We start from the raw sequence: 25,687 nt of genomic DNA, 5'->3' as shown, positions 1-25,687 counted from the left end.
GTGATGTGGACACTAAAGAACTTGAAGCACTTAACCTGCTCCACTACAGCCCCGTCGATGAGAATGGGGGCGTGCTTGGTCCTCCTTTTCCTGTAGTACACAATCATCTCCTTAGTCGTAATCATGTTGAGGGATAGGTTGTTGTCCTGGCACCACATGGCCAGGTCTCTGATCTCCTCCCTATATGCGGTCTCGTCGTTGTCAGTGATCAGGCCTACCATTGTTGTGTCATTGGCAAACTTAATGATGGTGTTGGAGTCGTGCCTGGACGTGCATTCATGAGTGAACAGGGAGTACAGGAGGGGACTGAGCACGCACCCCTGAGGGGCCCCGTGTTAAGGATCAGCGTGGCGGATGTGTTGTTACCTACAATTCCCACCTGGGGGCCGCCCGTCAGGAAGTCCAGGATCCAGTTGTAGAGGGAGGTGTTTAGTCCCAGGGTCCTTAGCTTAGTGAATATCATTCTCACATAGGTGTTCCTTTTGTCCAGGTGTGAATTGGCAGTGTGGAGGGCAATAGAGATTGCATCATCTGTGGATCTGTTGGGGCAGTATGCAAATTGGAGTGGGTCTATGGTTTCTGGGATAATGGTGTTGATGTGAGCCAAGACCAACCTTTCAAAGCACTTCATGGCTACAGACGTGAGTACTACGGGTCGGTAGTCTTTTAGGCAGGTTACCTTAGTGTTCTTGGGCACAAGGACTATAGTGGTCTGCTTCAAAAATGTTGGTATTACAGACTCAGACAGGGAGAGGTTGAAAATGTCAGTGAAGACACTTGCCCGTTGGTCAGCGCATGCTCAGAGTACACGTCCTGGTAATCCGTCTGGTACTGCGGCCTTGTGAATGTTGACCTGTTGAATGGTCTTACTCACATCGGCTGCGGAGAGCGTGATCACACAGTTGTCCGGAACAGCTGGTGCTCTCATGCATGGTTCAGTATTACTTGCCTCGAAGCGAGCATAGAAGTAATTTAGCTCGTCTGGTAGGCTCGTGTCACTGGGCAGCTCGCACCTGTGGTTCCCTTTGTATTCTATAATAGTTTGCAAGCCAGCCACATCCAACGAGCATCGGAACAGTATGATTCTATCTTCGTCCTGTATTGAGGCTTTGCCTGTTTGATGGTTCATCGGAGGGCATAGTGATATTTCTTATAAGCTTCTGGGTTAGAGTCCGCTCCTTGAAAGCGGCAGCTCTACCCTTTAGCTCAGTGCGGATGTTGCCTGTAATCCATGGCTTCTGGTTGGTGTATGTACGTACAGTTTCTGTGGGGACGACGTCATCGATGCACTTATTGATGAAGCCAGTGACTGATGTGGTGTGCTCCTCAATGGCATCGGAAGAATCCCGGAACATATTCCAGTCTGTGCTAGTAACACAGTCCTGTAGCTTAGCAACTGCTTAATCTGACCACTTCTTTATTGACAGAGTCACTGGTGCTTCCTGCTTTAATTTTTCCTTATAAGCAGGAATCAGGAGGATAGAATTATGGTCAGATTTGCCAAATGGAGGGCGGGGGAGAGCTTTGTACGCTTCTCTGTGTGTGGAGTAAAGGTGGTCTAGAGTTTATTTCCCCTCTGGTTGCACATTTAACATGCTGGTAGAAATGAGGGAATATGGATTTAAATTTGACTGCATTAAAGTCCCCGGCCACTAGGAGCTCCGCCTCTGGATGAGCGTTTTCCTGTTTGCTTATGGCGGTATACAGCTCATTGAGTGCGGTCTTAGTTCCAGCATCGGTCTGTGGTGGTATGTAGACAGCTACGAAAAATACAGATGAAAACTCTCTAAGTAGATGGTGTGGTCTACAGCTTATCAGGAGATACTCTACCTCAGGCGGGCAAAACCTCAAGATTTCCTTAGATATCGTGCACCAGCTGTTGTTTACAAATATACATAGACCCACGCCCCTTGTCTTACCAGAGGCTGCTGTTCTATCCTGCCGATGCAATGTATAACCTACCAGCTGTATGTTATTCATGTTGTCGTTCAGCCACGACTCGGTGAAACATAAGACATTACAGTTTGTCATGTCCCATTGGTAGGATATACGTGCTTTTAGCTCATCCAATTTATTTTTCAGCGATTGTACATTGGCCAGTTGTATGGATGGCAAGGGCAGATTAGCCACACGTCGGCAGATCTTCACAAGGCACCCCAATCTCTTTTTATGCAATATATTTTCCGTCTCTTTCTCCTGTGAATGACGGGGATGAGAGCCTGTTCGGGTGTCTGGAGTAAATCCCTCTCGTCCGACTCATTAAAGAGAAATTCTTTGTCCAGTTCAAGAGACAGTAGCAGCAACATAATGTACAAAATACGTTTTTAAAAAAATGAAAAAAACAATCAAAATGGCATGGTTGATTAAAGAGCCCATGAAACGGCAGCCATTCTCTCCGACGCCATCTTAGGCATGCTTGTGTTCCGTCTAATGTGAAAAGGCACATTTGAATGAAACAAAGCGTCCCTGAGGCAAGCGTTGGTTCATAGAATGACAGCCTTTGACTGTAGAGAGTCATCTGCTGCCATGTTGTCTCTCATTTGTGAATGTGACGCTGTGAACGGTGTTTGTTACTCGTGTGTGTTGTGCGGGTGTTTCGTGTGCTCGTGCATGCATGCGTGCCAGGTAACTGTATGTAAGGACCAGTTGTTGTGTGGGTCCATTCCATTCACATAATTAAAGGCACCAGGCCATTAACACCCAGTCAGCCTCTGTCTTAGTTGGAGCTCAGGAACTCCTGTGTTCTATAAATACAGGAGTTAACAGCAGCGCTGTGATGGGGTAGGAACCTGGAAGGGGTGTGTGGGGTTGGCTGGGGCTGCAGTAGGAGCCTGGGAATGGTGTGCGGGGTGGGCTGGGGTAGGAGCCTGGGAGAGGTGTGGGGGTGGGCTGGGGTAGGAGCCTGGGAGAGGGGTGGTGGTGGACAGGAGCTGTGGTTGGAGCCTGGGAGAGGTGTGGTGGTGGGCTGGGGTTGGAGCCTGGGAGAGGTGTGGTGGTGGACAGGAGCCGGGGTTGGAGCCTGGGAGAGCGGTGGTGGTCGACAGGAGCTAGGGTTGGAGCCTGGGAGAGGGGTGGTGGTGGACAGGAGCTGGGGTTGGAGCCTGGGAGAGGGGTGGTGGTGGACAGGAGCTGGGGTTGGAGCCTGGGAGAGGTGTGGTGGTGGACAGGAGCTGGGGTTGGAGCCTGGGAGAGGGGTGGTGGTGGACAGGAGCTGGGGTTGGAGCCTGGGAGAGGGGTGGGGGTGGGCTCTGGGGCTGGAGTAGTGGACTAGGGATGGAGGAGCTGGGGATGAAGGGCTGTGGTAGGAAGCTGGGGCTGGGGTGGTCAGGGTGAGGTAGGAGCCTAGAACTAGGCTGGGGGTGAGACTGGGGCTTGGGAGGCAGGGCTTGGGGTGGTATAGGGAACATTAATAACTGCCAATGACCTCCACTGTTTCCTAACATAAAGGGGGATGTAATGGGAGTTTTGCTGCTCATTCCCAGACTCCAGCCACGTATTGTTCTGTTCCTTCCCTGGGACCGGGCAGTGGCTGTGTCCCAAATGTCACCCTATTCCCTATATAATGCACTACTGTTGACTAGGGCTCAATATGGTTCAGTAGTGCTCCAGTCAAAAGTAGTGCACTATAAGGAATAGGGTGTCATTTGAGACATAGCCTCTGTCTCCATCTCCCACGATATCACAGCCTCTGTCTCTGAGACAGTTTAATGATGGATGGTAGGTCAGGGGTCAGCAGTGCTCATCCCATGGAAATAGAATGACTAGAGCAGGAAAAGCCCCTCTGACCAAGGCAGTTGTACAGTACACTCCTTGGGCATGCTTAACACGGCTGACTATATTTCTATAGTCCGTCCATGGTACTGAGCCTTGTCAGTTTTGTATACGGGAAGGTTGGGAACCAAACCCATCAAATTATATTCAGTTATATTTGTGTTGTGCTTAATGTGACATTTCACAAAAAACTACTTCAATCATACAGTACAATGACTTCATAACTTATGACCAACAGTAAAGCAGATAAAGCATTTAGAAGACTGCATATCTTGGTATTTCTACCTGTGCGTTACCAAAAGCTTGACAAAGTAAGCTATAGTACTAAGAGGATAATTCAATAACATTTTTAGTCAAGTTTCTCATTTGGGTCTTGATGATCATAGGGGCGGGTTGCAGTATTTTATCCCTCCCAATGCAGGAATAAGCCTTGTAACCGGGCCTGTTTCTGGCGACTCATGTCCTGCCCACATCCACACTTTTCCTCTTTCCTGCCATAACTCTCTCACTTTGTTAGGTAGCAGACAGCCGCCCCTTCACAGAGGATGTCAGTGTGTGAGTGTTTAAATGTGTGAGTGTTTAAGTGTGTGTGGGCTGATGTGTTAATCCAACCAGACAGAACTTCAGGCCTCCTATATGGCCTGAAAGAGGAAGGGGATGGGTGGATTGATGGACGGTGGAAAATGAAACAACAACAAAAAATTGAGAGAGCACAACCACCGGGAATGAGAGAGGGAGAGAAAGAGACCACCAGAGAAGAAAATACCGTGGAGCCCTCATGAGGGGTTTGTTTCCAAGCTGGCAGACACTAGTATGGGCAAAGAGAGACACTCCGGTTGGTCAGTGGTACCAGACAGTAACATGGAGCCAAACCCCTCACCATCAGAGTCTCTAGCTCTCTAAAGGTTGAGTGAGTGAAGTTTAATGGACAGGAAAGATTAAAGAAAAGAGAGAAAGATGTGATTTTCCCATGTCCCTTTTCCAACAGTATTCTCTAATGAGGACGTGGGGTTTGATCATATTCAGAGCTTATGTTTTTTTTTGCTTTTCGTTGTTTCCAAGTCCCGTGCCAAAAGAAACACTTTCTCTATGGTTCTCTCAGGTCGTATGGTCTCACAGTGGAAAAGATAAGAGTACAGTACATGCCAATGCAATGCCAGTTGTTTAGTACATGTATTAAATTTACCCTCTTCACGCTACTGAGCCAATCCAAACCGAGCTGCGTTGAGCTGAAAGGACAATGAGTGGAGAAAATATCAGACCCAGTAAAGATGAGGTTGGCATGGTCTTCTGAAGCTCATATCCACTTCTGAAGCTTGGGTGACACTGTTTTATAACCAGTCAGGTTCAGATTGATAGTACCTAGAGAGGACTTTATCTGATGTTAACATAATAGGGCTCTTTCAAAGGGTTGTAGTACTCAGCATTTTGAGTGTCTCGGTCTTGTGTCGGATACATTTGTACTTGGTCTTGGCTCGGACAGGAAGGACTCGTAATTTCTTCCCGAGACCAGCGGAGTAAAAAACTCATAATTATCAGCTTTCATTCAATGTGCACATAAAACTGCTTTGCCAGGCCAAATATATACACTCTTTTCTCGAAACATTAATATCTTAACAGCCTTTATATCTATTCTAGAAATGTGTGTGCAGTGGCGAACCTATTGGACCTAGGACTTTAGTGTGTGACAGGTTTGTGAAGATCAAAGGACAGCAACTGTAATCTCACTTCTTAATCCCCACTGATGCGTATCAAAGTAGTGTAGTGGAGATATACGATTTATGGAGTACAATAGTGAAATTATGCACAAAGTGGACTACCCAGTCGCAAAGCACGTGCAATATATGAATATGCGCGCAGCACACACAGCCTAGTTTCGGCAGAATATAGTCTGCAGGCAGGAAGAGTATGCAGCTCTCAACTGGTTTTGGCATGGATCATCTCACAGAATGACATCGGTAGCCGTTAGGTAGGAAAGATGTTTAAATGTATGATATCTACCAGTAAATGCTAACTAAGGCAACAATGGGTATGCAAACCAGGTATTGAAAAAACGTAGTTTGAAGTCTTGGTTAGTAGTCTATTTGTGATGTGCAATTCAGTCATGTGCTGTTTGCATAAGGGGTGTAGGCATGAGTTTGCATGGTGGACACAGGCCCACCCACTGGGGAGCCAGGTCCTGCCCACCCAATCAGATTGAGCAAAAACAAAAAAAGAATGCATTATTATCACAAAAAACACAGTTCCACTTACCAGATAATGATTATTTGAAACAACCCTTTCCTGCAGTCAAGGAACAAAAGCGCCCTCTTTGGCCTCATGGGTGGAATGTTATTAATATTTTTCATTATTTCATCATTAATAACGTTTTTTTTAACAGATAAATCTGGTGTTTCTATGTCAAACAGTTTTGTTTTATTTCATTCTTCTGTTATATTCAGTGCCAGTCAAAAGTTGGACACACCTGCTCATTCTTTATTTGTACTATTTTCTACATTGAATAATAAACATCAAAACTATTAAATAACACATAGATTCATGTAGTAACCAAAAAAGTGTTAAACAAATATATATTTGTATATATATTTTATATTTGAGATTCTTCATAGTAGCCACCCTTTGCCTTGATGACAGCTTTGCACACTCTTGGCATTCTCTTAACCAGCTTCATCTGGAATGCTTTTCCAACAGTCTTGAAGGAGTTCCCACAAATGCTGAGCACTTGTTGGCTGCTTTTCCTTCACTCTGCAGTCCAACTCATCCCAAACCTATGGGGTCAATTTCACGGCATATGTAATAAATTCAAAATAAAATAAATTGTGAATACAAGTCTTCAACTGGCAGCTTCATTAAATAGTACCTGCAAAACACCAGTCTCAATGTCAACAGTGAAGATGCAACTCTGGGATACTGGCCTTCTAGGCAGAGTTCCTCTGTCCAGTGTCTGTGTTATTTTGCTCGGCTTAACCTTTTCTTGAAGCTGCCAGTTGAGGACTTGTGAAGCGTCTGTTTCTCAAACTAGACACTCTAATGTACTTGTACTCTTGCTCAGTTGTGCACCGGGGCCTCCCACTCCTCTTTCTATTCTGGTTAGAGACAGTTTGCCCTGTTCTAAGAAGGGAGTAGTACACAGCGTTGTACGAGATCTTCAGTTTCTTGGGAATTTCTCGCATGGAACAGCCTTCATTTCTCAGAACAAGAATAGACTGACAAGTTTCAGAAGAACGTTCTTTGTTTCTAGCCATTTTGAGCCTGTAATCGAACCCACAAACGCTGATGCTCCAGATACTCAACTAGTCTAAAGAAGGCCAGTTTTATTGCTTCTTTAATCAGAACAGCAGTTTTCAACTGTGCTAACATAATTGCAAAAAAGTTTTCTAATGATCAGTTAGCCTTTTAAAATTATAAACTTGGATTATCTAACACAACGTGCCATTGGAACACAGGAGTGATGGTTGCTGTTAATGGGCCTCTGTATGCCTATGTAGATATTCCATAAATAATCTGCCGTTTCCAGCTATAATAGTCATTTACAACATTAACAATGTATTTCTGATCAATTTGATGTTATTTTAATGGACAAAAAATGTGATTTTCTTTCAAAAACAAGGACATTTCTAAGTGACCACAAACTTTTGAATGGTATTGTATACATATATTTTGTTATATATAGTGAGGTGTATAGTTGGTATTGAATCGGTCTCGCTTTAGGTGGTCTTGAACACTGGCTCTTTCTCATAACAAACTGAGCATTCAAGATTTGGTTCTGGGTTCCGAAATTACATTGTGCTTGAACTGCCATTTGGTTTCTCTTTGTGTCTCTACAGAAGGACGTGAAAGACGTATTCACAGCCATCACCTTTGAGGTGGCCTACACCCTGGGGAAGCATGTGGTGAATGGTCACCTGGACAAAGACCTGCCTGCTCTCACACCTGTACTGCGCTGGAGGAAAGGAGACAAGATGGCAGCAAAGAATGAGGTAACAGGCTACAGCTGTTGTTGCCTATTATCTAGGTTGAATGAGGTAACAGGCTACAGCTGTTGTTGCCTATTATCTAGGTTGAATGAGGTAACAGGCTACAGCTGTTGTGTTGCATATTTCTAGGTTGAAATCAAATTTTATTTGTCACATGCGCCGAATACAACAGGCGTAGACCTTACAATGAAATGCTTACTTACAAGCCCTTAACCAACAATGCTTTAAGAAGTTAATAAAAAAATAAAAAAAATAAGTGTTAAGTAAAAAAATAGATAAGTAAAAAATAGAAAATAAAAGTAATAAATAATTAAACAGCAACAGTAAAATAACAAGTGAGCCTATATACAGGGGGTACCGGTACAGAGTCAATGTGCGGGGGCACTGGTTAGTTGATGTAATTGAGGTAATATGTACATGTATGTAGAGTTAAAGTGACTATGCATAGATAATAAACAGAGAGTAGCAGCAGCGTAAAGAGGGGTCTGGGTAGCGCTTTGATTAGCTGTTCAAGAGCTATTGTGGTGCCTATAGCTACGTTTTATTGTATTTTATTTTTTATTTTACCTTTATTTAACTAGGCAAGTCAGTTAAGAACAAAACCTTATTTACAATGACGGCCTACACCGGCCAAACCCAGACGATGTTGGGCCAAATGTGCGCCCCGCCCTATGGGACTCCCAATCACGGTCGGTTGTGATACAACCTGGATTGAATGAGTTAACTGGCTACAACTGTTGTGTTGCATATATCTAGGTTGAATGAGGTAACAGGCTACGGCTGTTGTGCTACCTACAGTTGAAGTCGGAAGTTTACATACACCTTAGCCAAATATATTTAAACTCAGTTTTCACAATTCCTGACATTTAATCCAAGTAAAGATTCCCTGTTTTAGGTCAGTTAGGATCACCACTTTATTTTAAGAATGTGAAATGTCAGAAAATTAGTAGAGAGAATTATTTATTTCCGCTTGTATTTCTTTCATCACATTCCCATTCGGTCAGAAGTTTACATACACTCAATTAGTATTTGGTAGGATTGCCTTGAAATTGTTTAACTTGGGTCAAACGTTTCGGGTAGCCGTCCACAAGCTTCCCACAATAAGTTAGATGAATTTTGGCCCATTCCTCCTGACCGAGCTGGTGTAACCGAGTCAGGTTTGTATGCCTCCTTGCTCACACAGGCTTTTTCAGTTCTGCCCACACATTTTATATATGATTGAGGTCAGGGCTTTGTGATGGCCACTTCAATACCTTGACTTTGTTGTCCTTAAGCCATTTTGCCACAACTTTGGAAGTATGCTTGGGGTCGTTGTCCATTTGGAAGACCCATTTGCGACCAAGCTTTAACTTCCTGACTGATGTCTTGAGATGTTGCTTCAATATATCCACCTAATTTTCCTCCCTCATGATGCTATCTATTTTGTGAAGTGCACCAGTCCCTCCTGCAGCAAAGCACCCCCACAACATGTTGCTGCCCCCGTGCTTCACGGTTTGGATGGTGTTCTTCGGCTTGCAAGCGTCCCCCTTTTTCCTCCAAACATAACGATGGTCATTATGGCCAAACAGTTACATTTTTGTTTCATCAGACTAGAGGACATTTCTCCCAAAAAGTATGATCTTTGTCCCCATGTGCAGTTGCATACCGTAGTCTGGGTTTTTTATGGCAGTTTTGGAGCAGTGCCTTCTTCCTTGCTGAGCGGCCTTTCAGGTTATGTCGATATAGGACTCGTTTTACTGTGGATATAGATACTTTTGTACCTGTTTCCTCCAGCATCTTCACAAGGTCCTTTGCTTTTGTTCTGGGATTGATTTGCACTTTTCAGACCAAAGTATGTTCATCTCTAGGAGACAGAACTCGTCTCCTTCCTGAGCGGTATGATGGCTGCGTGATCCCATGGTGTTTATCCTGTCTGGGATAGGGGGCAGTATTTTCACAGCCGGATAAAAAAACGTACCCGATTTAAACTGGTTACTACTCTTGCCCAGAAATGAGAATATGCATATTATTAGTAGATTTGGATAGAAAACAAGTTTCTAAAACAGTTTGAATGGTGTCTGTGACTATAACAGAACTCATATGGCAGGCAAAAACCTGAGAAGATTCCAAGCAGGAAGTGGCCTTTCTGCGAATTTGTAGTCCTTCTGTTGCTTCTCTATCGAAACTACAGTATCTGAGCTGTTACGTGACACTTTCTGAAGGCTTCCATTGGTTCTCTAAAGCCTTCAGAAACCGGATTGACGCGTCTCCTGTCTCTGGGCAGATAACAGGAGAACAATTTGTCAGTGGACTGCCTGGTGACAGAGAGATTGGAGATGCGCATTCACGAGACCTCGCCATTTTTTCTCTGCCTTTTTGAATGAATACAGCATTGTCCGGTTGGAATATTATCGCTATTTTACGAGAAAAATAGCGTAAAAATTGATTTTGAACAGCGTTTGACATGCTTCTATCGTAATGGAACATTTTGAATTTTTTTGTCTGGAAATTTGCTCGCGCGTTACCCTTTGGATAGTGACCTGAACGCACGAACAAAACGGGGATATTTGGACATAACTATGGATTATTTGGAACAAAAACAACATTTGTTGTGGAAGTAGCAGTCCTGGGAGTGCATTCTGACGAAGAACAGCAAAGGTAATACAATTTTTCTAATAGTAATTCTGAGTTTAGTGAGCCCCGAAGTTGGCGGGTGTCTGAATAGAATATCGCAAAATGTGCTTTCGCCGAAAAGCTATTTTAAAATCTGACACCGCGATTGCATAAAGGAGTTCTGTATCTATAATTCTTAAAATAATTGTTATGTATTTTGTCAACGTTTATGATGAGTAATTTTGTAAATTCACCAGAAGTTTTCGGTGGGAATGCTAGTTCTGAACATCACATGCTAATGTAAAAAGCTGTTTTTTGATGTAAATATGAACTTGATTGAACAAAACATGCATGTATTGTATAACATAATGTCCTAGGAGTGTCATCTGATGAAGATCATCAAAGGTTAGTGCTGCATTTAGCTGTGTTTTGGGTTTTTGTGACATATATGCTTGCTTTGAAAATGGCTGTGTGATTATTTTTGGCTGTGTACTCTCCTAACATAATCTAATGTTTTGCTTTCGCTGTAAAGCATTTTTGAAATCGGACAATGTGGTTGGATTAACGAGAGTCTTATCTTTCAAATGGTGTAAAATAGTCATATGGTGGAAAAATAGAAATTATTGCATTTTTGAGGTATTTGTATTTCGCGCCACCTTCTTCCATTGGATATTTGGCGAGGCGTTCCGCTAGCGGAACTTCTAGATGCAAGATGTTAAACTTGCGTACTATTGTTTGTACAGATGAACGGGGTACCTTCAGGCGTTTGGAAATTGCTCCCAAGGATGAACCAGACTTGTGGAGGTCTACAATTTATTTTCTGAGGTCTTGGCTGATTTCTTTTGGTTTTCCCATGATGTCAAGCAAAGAGGCACTGAGTTTGAAGGTAGGCCTTGAAATACATCCACAGGTACACCTCCAATTGACTCAAATGATGTCAATTAGCCTATCAGAAGCTTCTAAAGCCATGACATTTTCTGGAATTTTCCAAGCTGTTTAAAGGTACAGTCAACTTAGTGTATGTAAACTTCTAACCTACTGGAATTGTCTAGAAACAATTGTTCGAAAAATTACTTGTCATGCACAAAGTAGATGTCCTAACCTACTTGCCAAAACTATAGTTTGTTAACAAGAAATTTGTGGCGTAGTTGAAAAACGAGTTTCAATGACTCCAACTTAAGTGTATGTAAACTTCCGACGTAAACTTTATATATAGGTTGAATGAGGTAACAGGCTACAGCTGTTGTTTTGCCTATATTTAGGTTGAATGAGGTCACAGGCTACAGCTGTTGTGTCGCCTATATGTAGGTTGGAATCTTCTCCCACAACATACTATAGTGACAACACCTTGCGACCATGCTAAGAGTTTTGGTGTAACGGCTAAGGTGTGTGGTTGACAGTCGCTGGATCCAGGTTCGAGTCCTGGTCTGATTTACCCCCCGAATTCCGGCAGTACCCTCTACTGAGAGTCAATCAGAGTTGAAAGTAAATTATTTTCAATCAGGGACTGAAACATACAGTATCTTTAGTTCCGATGAATTTCCTTTAACCTCCCTGGGCGAGCGTCCCACCCTAGTCAACAGCCAGTGGAATCGCGTGGCGTGAAATACAAATACCTCAAAAATGCTATAACTTCAATTTCTCAAACATATGACTATTTTACACCATTTTAAAGACAAGACTCTCGTTAATCTAACCACATTGTCCGATTTCAAAAAGGCTTTACAGCGAAAGCAAAACATTAGATTATGTCAGGAGAGTACCCTGCCAAAAATAATCACACAGCCATTTTCAAAGCAAGCATATATGTCACAAAAACCAAAACCACAGCTAAATGCAGCACTAACCTTTGATGATCTTCATCAGATGACACTCCTAGGACGTTATGTTATACAATACATGCATGTTTTGTTCAGTCAAGTTCATATTTATATCAAAAACCAGCTTTTTACATTCGCATGTGATGTTCAGAACTAGCATACCCACCGAAAACTTCCGGTGAATTTACTAAATTACTCATGATAAACGTTCACAAAATACATAACAATTATTTTAAGAATTATAGATACAGAACTCCTTTATGCAATCGCGGTGTCAGATTTTAAAATAGCTTTTCGGCAAAAGCACATTTTGCAATATTCTGAGTACATAGCTCGGCCATCACGGCTAGCTATTTTGACACCCACCAAGTTTGGGACTCACTAAACTCAGAATTACTATTAGAAAAATTGGATTACCTTTGCTGTTCTTCGTCAGAATGCACTACCAGGACTTCAACTTCAACAACAAATGTTGTTTTGGTTCCAAATAATCCATAGTTATATTCAAATAGCTCCGTTTTGTTCGTGCGTTCAGGTCACTATCCAAAGGGTGACGTGCGAGCGCATTTCGTGACAAAATATTTCTAAATATTCCATTACCGTACTTCGAAGCATGTCAAACGCTGTTTAAAATAAATTTTTATGCTATTTTTCCCGTAAAATAGCGATAATATTCCAACCGGGCAACGTTGTATTCATTCAAAGGCTGAAAGACATTTTTTTAGAATTCTCATGAATGCGCATCTCAGTCTCACTGTCCCCAGGCTGACCACTCACAAACAGAGCTGTTGCACTTTGCCCTGAGACAGCAGACAGCCCATTCCACTTTCTGGCGGCTTTAGAGAGCCAATGGGAGCCTTAGAAAGTGTCACGTTACAGCACAGATTTAGATGCACTATTGTAAGTGGTTGTTCCACTGGATATTATAAGGTGAATGCACCAATTTGTAAGTCGCTCTGGATAAGAGCGTCTGCTAAATGACTTAAATGTAAATGTATTTTTCGATAGAGATGCAACAGAAGGACTACAAATTGTCAGACACGGCACTTCCTGTATGGAATCTTTTCAGGTTTTGGCCTGCCATATGAGTTCTGTTATACTCACAGACACCATTCAAACAGTTTTAGAAACTTTAGACTGTTTTCTATCCAAATCTACTAATTATATGCATATTCTCGTTTCTGGGCAAGAGTAGTAACCAGTTTAAATCAGGTACGTTTTTTATCCGGGCGTGCAAATACTGCCCCCTAGCCCCAACAGGTTAAGTTTTAGAGGGTCGATTCTTAAAATATTTCTAACACTGGTACCTGAAAGCAAAGTCTCTTCTTCCTCTGTGTTAGCAGAGGAATGTCTAGAAATGACCTTAAAGAAATAACCTCAGATTATTGTTATGAGGTGGTTTCAGTTACCACCTCATGTTACCACTGTGTTTTCTTTCCTTGAGTGGATTTTGGAAGATTGATCAATTTAGTTATTTTTCGATTACTCTCTGTTATGTTTCCTCTTCTAGACATGGTTTGAGAGGAACTGCCTGTCTGATGACTGTGCTGCTGACCTGAGGCTCCATGGGAAACTGCTGCTTTCTGGGTAAAAACACACACACACACACACACACTGTCTGTTCCTCTGTTTGACCACTCACTTGGTTTATATCATATCTATTCGTGTGTATGTTTTGGACGTGTTTAACTATATTTCTCAGGACCAGAAGTCAGCCACAAGAATAGTAAATTAACAAAAATTTGATCAACTGGGGACATTTTGTTGGTCCCCACAAAGTCAAATGCTATTTCTAGGGGGTTTAGGGTTATGGTTAGAATTAGGGTTAGGGGCTAGGGTTAGATTTAGGGTTAAGGTTAGGTTTTCGGGTTAAGGTTAGGGTACGGGTTAGGATAGGGGTTAGGAAAAGTAGGATTTTGAATGGGACTGAATTGTGTATCCCCACAAGGTTAGTTGTACAAGATTGTGTGTGTGTGCTAGCACGCATTCTCTTTTGGCCTCTGCTTACCACTCCGCTATGAAAGAAGACTGAGGTCATGCTGTACACACTGAGGTGTGGGTGTGGTCAGTGGAACTATGATGCGTGCTCATTGGCTCTCGTTGTCATTGCAAGCCATCCATGCTTTCTCCATATTTAGTGAGGGAGGTCCTTTTCCTCTTGTATGAATCATTTGCAGTGTGGACCTTTGGAAACCAAAAGCTGTTGTAATTCAGTGGTTCAGTGGTATTACTACTAGTATAACAGCTTAGTTATATATTACTACTGTCCTTTGCTTGTGTGTGGAGTGAAAATCTCTCATATAACTCCATTGTAGTTCTCATAATAACTTATAACTGAGAGTAATACCTTTAGAAAAGAAAGAAAGCTTCTTCTGAATGACCATAATATTCTCTACCAGGCTCCATATCCATCCCCCTCTAGTCTTGGCAAGAGTGAGGAACGTACGGAACGTCTCACAATCTTTTAACTGATTCTGTCCCTATCAAATATAAGTAATTATTCCATTCCTGCGTCTAGGCTCCACGTGCGGTCCCATCTGGCCCTAGGAGGAGTGAGGAACGTCTCTCTGAACGTGACCATCTCCAACGCAGGGGACGATGCCTACGACACCAACATCTACTTCAACTTCTCCAGGGATGTCTTCTATATCAACTACTGGCAGAAGGTTGGTTGTTGTTCTATTGTTGTTGTTGTAAGTGGGGGCTGTTGTGTGAAAGGTTTCATACATTGATTGGTTGTTCTGTCTTTTCATTCTGCTGTTGTCTCTTCATGACTATTGTTGTGCATGTTTATTTGCATGTTGAAATGTCGGTTGTTTACATTTTAGGGCTCATGTCTAGTGTTTCTTTGAAATAAATACGTTTTGGGAAAGTTCAATTAACAGTTGATCAGTGGTTACTGTAGGAAATGGAAGATTCCAGCAATCAGGAGGAAATAATCAGAAAGGGAACCCTACAACTGGGTATCTCACAACTGCAAATTCTTTAAAATCTCGGAATTTTGGCTAAGTTTCCAGAATTATGCAACTCTAACAAGAGCACAAGACCTAACTAAAATACTCCTCATTCAACAACACATTCGCTGAGGCTATGTTTCAACAACACCATTCGCTGAGGCTATGTTTCAACAACACCATTCGCTGAGGCTATGTTTCAACAACACCATTCGCTGAGGCGATGTTTCAACAACACCATTCACTGAGGCTATGTTTCAACAACACCATTCACTGAGGCTATGTTTCAACAACACCATTCACTGAGGCTATGTTTCAACAACACCATTCACTGAGGCTATGTTTCAACAACACCATTCACTGAGGCTATGTTTCAACAACACCATCGCTGAGGCTATAGATGTGTTCGAATACCCATACTAACATAACGTATACTACATACTTAATGAGTATATACTACATACTATATACTATTAGTTGATTTTAGTATATTGTAAACAAACGGTATCCTTTCAGCTGAGCGTCCTAGTGCTTCGCCTGTCTACCGGAAGTTGATGCTGTTATGCAACCTCTTGCCTGCTTGTTAGCATAACAAATGACTAGCTAGACATTATACGACTTTGGGTGTGTTCTTAAATTCAATTTGACGTGCCGGAGTGTGCTTAGACTGCGCTCTGGGCGTAGCGTTTCGCTGTCGGAGCGTTGAGAGCGCACTCTGGACACTGGCAGGAGATTAGGGTTGATTCAAGCGTTGTGATCTTACAACAACAGTTAAGCACCCAGGCTAACTGATTGACGTCTAGCTTGCTAGCTACTTCCAGACACAAATGAGAGAACACCTCACTCTGACCATTTTACTTGCCTTAGCAGAGCTGGTTATCCAGAGCGTTGTTGACTGTAACTGTGCTGCTGGCAACAATTGAATTACGCTTTTTTGCCAATGTTTACTGACACCGGCCATATTCAACCGGTGTTGAGCATTCGTCAATTCATCAGTTAGACTGCGCTCTGGTATACTCAGACGAGAGCGCTCTGAAATCAGAGTAGATAGCCAGCGCAAATTTACAAAAGCACCCAAAAGTAATTTAAGAACACAAAACAACTATACCACTTAGCTAAGCTAAGAATGACAGGAATGATCAAGTCAATAAACGTTGGTTTAGATAGCATATAGGTACTATACTGGCAAGCTTGATATATTCGTAGCCTACTAATGTTAGGTAGCTAGCTAACATACCGGTACATACTGCTGTAATGATATGCTATGTGGTTCGTACGGATAGCGTTGCTAACAAATTGTCAGCCAATATAACGTGTAAGGTAACTTATTTGAAAAGTTATTACTTTATTACATTGCTCAACATTTTCTTCACATTTGTCATACTTAGTTAAAGCAATGAATTTGTGTCCACTCTCGTTGGACTTCCGCCATTTTCTTAAAATCTGAAAACGATGTGAAGCCATGCCCATTTTTGGAAGAATTGCATTATGGGCCCTAAAAGCACAGAACTAATGTCCACTGCTTGTATACTTCGCATTTTGGCAAATGTAGTACGACATCAGTGAACTTTTGGCATGCTAACTATATCCATACTATGACCATTAAGCATACTCAATTTATATCACAAATAGTATGGTTAGTGCAGTAATTATGAGTATTCGAACACAGCTTATGCGTTATGACGTGAAACATATTTGAGCCAGTATTTTCCAGCATTCATAGTATATCTGATTGTGAACCTCCACATTTAAGCCCAGACTTTTTCCCCGAAACTGTAACTGTAAATGTGTTTCCCAGAACAGGGGGAAGGGCGTTGGCTCTAGGCTAGAGGTTAGGTTAGTGTGCTGTCTGTCTTTCTGTTCCCTGTCAGTTGTTGTTACATAAGATAACAGCAGACAGACCTAGTCAGACCTGAGTAAGATGCCATGTTTCTCTAGCCAATGCTTACTCTACACGAATCCAATTACTTTTAATTCCATGATGGGGAGTGTGAAACTGTATGGAAGGGAAGTGTGCACGTGAATGGAAGGTGAGTGGAGAATGGGGACACAGCCTCAGTTTTTGTAATGCCAGCAGAACAGACCTAATCATACTGGAAAGAGATGCCATGTCAGTCAAAGCTTAGGAAAGAGGGAGGGAGATGAATGGACATTGAATATAAATTCAATCTAATATGCACAATAATATTTGACCTAAATATTGCAAAAATAATATTTGAAGGGTTTTAGTTTCACCTGGCTAATTGAATGAACTATTAACTTCAGGTTTAGTATTGGTTTACCTTCTGTAACAGACTCTTTCTTTGTCTGGGAAGCTAATAGGTTGAGGTAGTCTGTTTGAGTGTGTAGTATACAGTATGCTAGTATGGGTATTCGAACACAGCTTATGCCTTCTACAGTCGTCAGACTAAGGCTGTTGCTGTGTGTGAGACTCCTGCAGACCTGGTTTTAAATACTATTTGAAATTATCGCAAATACTTTAGAATATATAATGTATATTAGCTTTACTTGATTGAGCTTGCCTGTTGCAATGGATCCAATGGAACAGTCCAGAAAGTGCAAACCCCACCCACCTGGCACTCCAGGCAAAGTATTTTAAATATTTCAAATAATATTTGAACGCAGGTCTGGCTGTGAGAGACTCCTGTGTCCTCTTTTAATATTGTTCCCTTCCTGTCTGTGACTTCCTGGTCCCACTGATCCCTCTACCTATCAGCTTCTTAAACAAAAAGTCTCTCAACCTAGCAGCTTCTTAAAACTTATTCGGGATCGGTGTCCCATCCATGGGACGGTTGAGCTAACGTAGGCTAATGCGATTAACATGAAGTTGTAAGTAAGAAGAACATTTCCACGGACATATCTGATGTTGGCAGAAAGCTTAAATTATTGTTAATCTAACTGCAATGTCCAATTCACAGTAGCTATTACAGTGAAAGTATACCATGCTATTGTTTGAGGAGAGTGCAACATTTTTAACATGAAAAGTTGTTAATTAACCAATTAGGCAAATTTGTGCCATCTTGATCCAAAATTTGAACAGAAATTCATTGGATCAGTCTAAAACTTTGCACATGCACTGCTGCCATCTAGTGGCCAAAATCTAAATTGCACCTGGGCTCAAATAATACATTATGGCCTTTCTCTTGCAAAATCAAATCAAGTTTTTATTTGTCACATACACATGGTTAGCAGATGTTAATGCGAGTCTAGCAAAATGCTTGTACTTCTAGTTCCGACAATGCAGTAATATCCAACGAGTAATCTAACCTAACAATTTCACAACAATTACCTTATACACACAAGTGTAAAGGAATGAATAAGAATATGTACATAAAAAAATATATGAATGAGTGATGGTATAGAACGGCATAGGCAAGATGCAGTGGATGGTATAGAGTACAGTATATACATATGAGATGAGTAATGTAGGATATGTAAACATATAAAAGTGGCATTGTTTAAAGTGGCTAGTGATACATTACATCAAGATGGCAAGATGCAATAGATGGTATAAAGTACAGTATATACATATGAGATTATTTTTTTTTCTACTGTATCATTGATTGTATGTTGTTTTACTCCATGTGTAACTCTGTGTTTTTGTATGTTGTCGAACTGCTTTGCTTTATTTTGGCCAGGTCGCAATTGTAAATGAGAACTTGTTCTCAACTTGCCTACCTGGTTAAATAAAGGTGAAATAAATAAAATAAATAAATGAGAAATGTAGGGTATGTGAACATGTAAAAGTGGCATTGTTTAAAGTGGCTAATGATACATTTATTACATACATTTTCCCATTATTAAAGTGGCTGGAGTTGAGTCAGTATGTTAGCAGCAGCCACTCAATGTTAGTGATGGCTGTTTAACAGTCTGATGGCCTTGAGATAGAAGCTGTTTTTCTCTCGGTCCCTGCTTTGATGCACCTGTACTGACCTCGCCTTCTGGATGATAGCGGGGTGAACAGGCAGTGGCTCGGGTGGTTGTTGTCCTTGATGATCTTTTTGGCCTTCCTGTGACATCGGGTGGTGTTGGTGTCCTGGAGGGCAGGTAGTTTGCCCCCGATGATGCGTTGTGCAGACCTCACTACCCTCTGGAGAGCCTTACGGTTATGGGCGGAGCAGTTGCCGTACCAGGCGGTGATACAGCCCGACAGGATGCTCTCGATTGTGCATCTGTAAAAGTTTGTGAGTGTTTTTGGAGACAAGCCGAATTTCTTCAGCCTCCTGAGGTTGAAGAGGCGCTGCTGCGCCTTCTTCACCACGCTGTCTGTGTGGTTGGACCATTTCAGTTTGTCCGTGATGTGTACGCCGAGGAACTTAAAACTTTCTACCCTCTCCACTACTGTCCCGTTGATGTGGATAGGGGGGTGCTCCCTCTGCTGTTTCCTGAAGTCCACGATCATCTCCTTTGTTTTGTTGACGTTGAGTGTGAGGTTATTTTCCTGACACCACACTCCGAGGGCCCTCACCTCCTCCCTGTATGCCGTCTTGTCGTTGTTGGTAATCAAACCTACCACTGTAGTGTCGTCTGCAAACTTGATGATTGAGTTGGAGGTGTGCATGGCCACACAGTCATGGGTGAACAGGTAGTACAGGAGAGGGCTGAGAACGCACCCTTGTGGGGCCCCAGTGTTGAGGATCAGCGGGGTGGAGATGTTGTTACCTACCCTCACCACCTGGGGGCGGCCCGTCAGGAAGTCCAGGACCCAGTTGCACAGGGTGGGGTCGAGACCCAGGGTCTCGAGCTTGATGACGATATTATGGTGTTAAATGCTGAGCTGTAGTCGATGAACAGCATTCTTACGTAGGTATTCCTCTTGTACAGATGGGTTAGGGCAGTGTGATTGCGATTGCATCGTCTGTGGACCTATTGGGGCGGTAAGCAAATTGGAGTGGGTCTAGGGTATCAGGTAGGGTGGAGGTGATATGGTCCTTGACTAATCTCTCAAAGCACTTCATGATGACGGAAGTGAGTGCTACTGGGCGGTAGTCATTTAGCTCAGTTACCTTAGCTTTCTTGGGAACAGAAACAATGGTGGCCCTCTTGAAGCATGTGGGGACAGCAGACTGGGATAAGGATTGATTGAATATGTCCGTAAACACACCAGCCAGCTGGTCTGCACATGCTCTGAGGACGCGGCTGGGGATGCCGTCTGGGCCAGCAGCCTTGCGAGGGTTGACACGTTTAAATGTTTTGCTCACGTCGGCTGCAGTGAAGGAGAGCCCGCAGGTTTTGGTAGCGGGCCGTGTCAGTGGCACTGTATTTTCCTCAAAGCGAGCAAAGAAGTTGTTTAGTCTGTCTGGGTGCAAGACATCCGGTTCCGCGACCGGGCTGATTTTCCTTTTATAGTCCGTGATTGACTGTATACCCTGCCACATACCTCTCATGTCTGAGCCGTTGAATTGCGACTCTACTTTGTCTCTATACTGATGCTTAGCTTGTTTGATTGCCTTGTGGAGGGAATAGCTACACTGTTTGTATTCAGTAATGTTTATCTATCTTACCCTGCCTTTCTAAGGTCTTCAAAAGCCAAGTTAACAAACAGATTACCGACCATTTCCAATCCCACCGTACCTTCTCCGCTATGCAATCTGGTTTCAGAGCTGGTCATGGGTGCACCTCAGCCTCGCTCAAGGTCCTAAACGACATCATAACCGCCATCGGTAAGAGACATTACTGTGCAGCCGTATTCATCGACCTGGCCTAGGCTTTCGACTCTGTCAATCACCAAATTTTTATTGGCAGACTCGACAGCCTTGGTCTCTCAAATGATTGCCTCGCCTGGTTTACCAACTACTTCTCTGATAGAGTTCAGTGTGTCAAATCCTGTTGTCCGGACCTCTGTCAGTCTCTATGGGTGTGCCACAGGGTTCAATTCTCGGGCCGACTCGCTTCTCTGTATAAATCAATGATGCTGCTCTTGCTGCTGGTGATTGTCTGATCCACCTCTACACAGACGACACCATTCTGTATACTTCTGGCCCCTCTTTGGACACTGTGTTAACTAACCTCCAGACGAGCTTCAATGCCATAGAACTCTCCTTCCGTGGCCTCCAACTGCTCTTAAACGCAGGTAAAACTAAATGCATGCTATTCAATCGATCACTGCCCGCACCTGCTCGCCCGTCCAGCATCACTACACTGGACGGCTCTGACTTAGAATACGTGGACAACTACAAATACCTGGGTGTCTGGTTAGACTGTAAACTATCCTTCCAGACTCACATTAAGCATCTCCAATCCAAAATTAAATCTAGAATCGGCTTCCTATTTCGCAACAAAGCTACCTTCGGTGATGTCGTCTATAAAATAGCCTCCAACACTCTACTCAACAAACTGGATGCAGTCTATCACAGTGCCATCCGTTTTGTCACCAAAGCCCCATACACTACCCACCATTGCGACCTGTACACTCTCGTTAGTTGGCCCTCGCTTCATACTCGTCGCCAAACCCACTGGCTACAGGTTATCTACAAGTCTCTGCTAGGTAAAGCCCCGCCTTATCTCAGCTCACTGGTCACCATAGCAGCACCCACTCGTAGCATGTGCTCCAGCAGGTATATCTCATTGGTCACCCCCAAAGCCAATTCCTCCTTTGGCCGCCTTTCCTTCCAGTTCTCTGCTGCCAATGACTGGAACGAACTGAAAAATCTCTGAAGCTGGAGACTCATATCTCCCTCACTAGCTTTAAGCACCAGCTGTCAGAGCAGCTCACAGATCACTGCACCTGTACATAGCCCATCTGTAAACAGCCCATCTATCTACCTACCTCATCCACATACTATATTTATTTATTTATCTTGTTCCTTTGCACCCCAGTATCTCTACTTGCACATTCATCTTCTGCACATCTACCATTCCAGTGTTTCATTGCTATATTGTAATTACTTTGCCACCATGGCCTATTTATTGCCTTAACTTACCTCATTTGCACTCACTGTATATACACTTTTTGTTTTCTTTTGTTCTACTGTATTATTGACTGTATGTTTTGTTTATTCCATGTGTCATTCCTCTGTTGTTGTATGTGTCAAATTGCTACGCTTTATCTTGGCCAGGTCGCAGTTGCAAATGAGAACTTGTTCTCAACTAGCCTACCTGGTTAAATAAAGGTGAAATAAAATAAATAAATAAAAATGTTTCCGGTCACCTTGCCCTGATTAAAAGCAATGGTTCGCGCTTTCAGTTTTGCGCGAATGCTGCCATCAATCCACGGTTTCTTGTTTGGAAATGTTTTAATAGACGCTGTGGGTACGACATCGCCGATGCACTTGCTAATAAACCCGCTCACCGAATCAGCGTATTCATCAATGTTGTTGTTCGTCGCAATGCGAAACATATCCCAGTCCACGTGATTGAAGCAATCTTGAAGCGTGGAATCCGATTGGTCGGACCAGCGTTGAACAGACCTGAGTGTGGGAGCTTCCTGTTTTAGTTTCTGTCTATAGGCTGGAAGCAACAAAATGGAGTCGTGGTCAGCTTTTCCGAAAGGAGGGCGGGGGAGGGCCTTATATGCATCGCGGAAGTTAGAATAACAATAATCTAGAGTTTTGCCAGCCCTGATAGCGCAATCGATATACTGATTGAATTTAGGAAGCCTTGTTTTCAGGTTAGCCTTGTTAAAATCCCCAGCTACAATAAATGCAGCCTCAGGATATGTGGTTTACATAGAGTCAAATGAAGTTTGTTCAGGGCCATCGATGTGTCTGCTTGGGGGGGGGGGGATATATGCGACTGTGATTATAATCGAAGAGAATTCTCTAGGTAGATAATGCGGTCGGCATTTGATTGTGAGGAATTCTAAGTCAGGTGAACAGAAGGACTTGAGTTCCTATATGTTGTTATGATCACACCACGTCTCGTTAACCATAAGGCATACACCCACGCCCTTCTTCTTACCAGAAAGATGCTTGTTTCTGTCGGCACGATGCGTGAAGAAACCAGCTGGCTGTACCGACTCCGATAGCATGTCTTGAGTGAGCCATGTTTCCGTGAAACAAAGAACGTTACAGTTTCTGATGTCTCTCTGGAAGGCTACCCTTGCACGGATTTCGTCCACCTTGTTGTCAAGAGGCTGGACATTGGCGAGTAGTATGCTCAGGAGCGGTGCGCGATGTGCCCGTCTACGGAGCCTGACCAGAAGACCGCTCCATCTGCCCCTTCTACGGCGTCATTGTTTTGGGTCACCGGCTGGGATCCGATCCATTGTCCTGGGTGGTGGGCAAAACAGAGGATCCGCTTTGGGAAAGTCGTAGTCCTAGTCGTAATGTTGGTAAGTTGACGTTGCTCTTATGTCCAATAGTTCCTCCCGACTGTATGTAATAAAAACCTAAGATTACCTGGGGTTACAATGTAAGAAATAACACATAAAAAAACAAAATACTGCATAGATTCCTAAGAACGCGAAGCGAGGCGGCCATCTCTGTCGGGGCCGGAAGTGCATTTCAAAGATGATGGTACAAAAAACATACAAAAGAACGTTTTTTTTTTCTTTGTATTATCTTTTACCAGATCTATTGTGTTACATTCTCCTACATTAATTTCACATTTCAAATGGTGCCAAGAATAAGCATATCCTTGCTTCAGGGCCTGAGCTACAGGCAGTTCGATTTGGGTATGTCATTTTAGACGAAAATTTTAAAAAGGGGCAGAGATTAATGAGTATATACTATATACTTTTAGTTCATTTTAGAATACTGTAAACGAACAGTATCCTTTCAGTTAAGTGTACTAGCTCTTCGTCTGTCTACTGGAAGTTGATGCTGTTCGTTTACAGTATTCTAAAATACTGTATACTGTACAGTATACAGTATACTGTATACTGTACATACTGTAGCCTGCGGCTATGGAACCCTGACCTGTTCACCGGACGTGCTACCTGTCCCAGACCTGCTGTTTTCAACTCTCTAGAGACAGCAGGAGCGGTAGAGATACTCTCAATGATCGGCTATGAAAAGCCAACTGACATTTACTCTTGAGGTGCTGACTTGTTGCACCCTCGACAACTGTGATTATTATTATTATTTGACCATGCTGGTCATTTATGAACATTTGAACATATTGGCCATGTTCTGTTATAATCTCCACCCGGCACAGCCAGAAGAGGACTGGCCACCCCTCATAGCCTGGTTCCTCTCTAGGTTTCTTCCTAGGTTTTGGCCTTTCTAGGGAGTTTTTCCTAGCCACCGTGCTTCTACACCTGCATTGCTTGCTGTTTGGGGTTTTAGGCTGGGTTTCTGTACAGCACTTTGAGATATCAGCTGATGTAAGAAGGGCTATATAAATACATTTGATTTGATTTGCTATGCAAACTCTTGCTAGTTAGCATAACAAATTATTGTTAGACATTTTACGACTTTGGGTGTGTTTTTAAATTCAATCTGAAGTGCCAGAGTGCACTCGTAAATTTAGAGCGTTTCGCTATCGGAGTGTACACTGGACGCTTGGGCCGAGGAGTAGGGTTGATTTGAGCGTTCTGACGTTACAACGGCAGTCAAGCACCCAAGCTAACGTTGGCTAGCTTGCTAGCTACTTCCAGACACAAATGAGACCACTCTTACCATTTTACTCGCCCTAGAGCTGGTTAGGCAGTTTTCATGTTATCCAGAGCGTTGGTGACTGCAACTGTGCTGCTGCTAACAATTGAATTACGTTTTTTTTGCCAACGTTTACTGACACGGGCCATATTCAACGGGTGTTGAGCGCTCGTGAATTCATTTGTCTAAGTGTACCAGAGCACAGAATAGAGTGCTCTGAAATTGGAGTAGATAGCCAGAGCGAATTTACGAAAGCACCCAAATGTCCATTGAGAACACACAGCGACTATACCATTTAGCTAAGCTAAGAATGACGGAAATAATCAAATCAATTAAAGTTGGGTAGTTAGATAGCCTATAGTTAATATACTGGCAAGTTTGATGTATATGTAGCCATCTAACGTTAGGTAGCTAGCTAACAACGTACCGGTACATACTGCTGTAATGTTATGCGATGTGGTTCGTAAGGACACCGTAGCTAACAAATTGTCAGCCAACATAACTTTATTACATTGCTCAACATTTTCTTCACATTTGTCATAATTAGTTAAAGCAATGAATTTGTATCTGCTCTCGTTGTACTTCGGCTGCATATTTTCAGCCATTTTCTTCAAATCTGAAAATGATGTGAAGCCACACCCATTTCCTGAAGAATTGCATTATGGGCCCTAAAGTACAGAAATAGTGTGCTCTGCGTGTATACTTCATATTTTGGTGAATTTAGTACGACATCCGGGAACTTTTGGGTCACTAACTACATACATACTATGACCAATAAGCATACTATATACTCAATTCACGTCACAAATATTATGGTTAGTATGAGTATTCGAACACAGCTATTGACTTTTGTAATTACTTCTGCCTGCTGGTAGAATTCAGAGGTGTTCATGTGACCTCTCTCTGCTCCGCTAAGGTTCTGTTAGGGTCAGCTCCCGCTCCTCCTCTGAGGCTCTTTCTCACTCTGTGTGTGCGGTGTGTGTGGAGCTGAGTGTGAACTCCCGTTCCCCCCGTTTTTAAGAGCGGTGGTCTGGTTA

At 42.9% G+C, this 25,687-nt stretch overlaps 1 protein-coding gene across 1 annotated transcript in view; it reads left to right on the top strand.

Annotated features, from left to right (window-relative positions):
• The window catches only part of LOC106610997 (integrin alpha-9), a 161,202-nt gene that overhangs the window by 80,386 nt on the left and 55,129 nt on the right, over positions 1-25,687 (top strand). The window contains exons 16-18 of the mRNA XM_082978367.1: positions 7,599-7,751; positions 13,671-13,747; positions 14,679-14,826. Coding sequence (XP_082834493.1) covers positions 7,599-7,751; positions 13,671-13,747; positions 14,679-14,826 — 378 coding nt within the window. The remainder of the gene's footprint in view (positions 1-7,598; positions 7,752-13,670; positions 13,748-14,678; positions 14,827-25,687) is intronic.

This window comes from Salmo salar, chromosome 01, assembly GCF_965601325.2.
Source record: "Salmo salar chromosome 01, fSalSal1, whole genome shotgun sequence".
Taxonomy (NCBI): domain Eukaryota; kingdom Metazoa; phylum Chordata; class Actinopteri; order Salmoniformes; family Salmonidae; genus Salmo; species Salmo salar.
The sequence above is the reverse complement of the archived record's forward strand: the minus strand, read 5'-3'. Positions and strand labels throughout refer to the sequence as shown.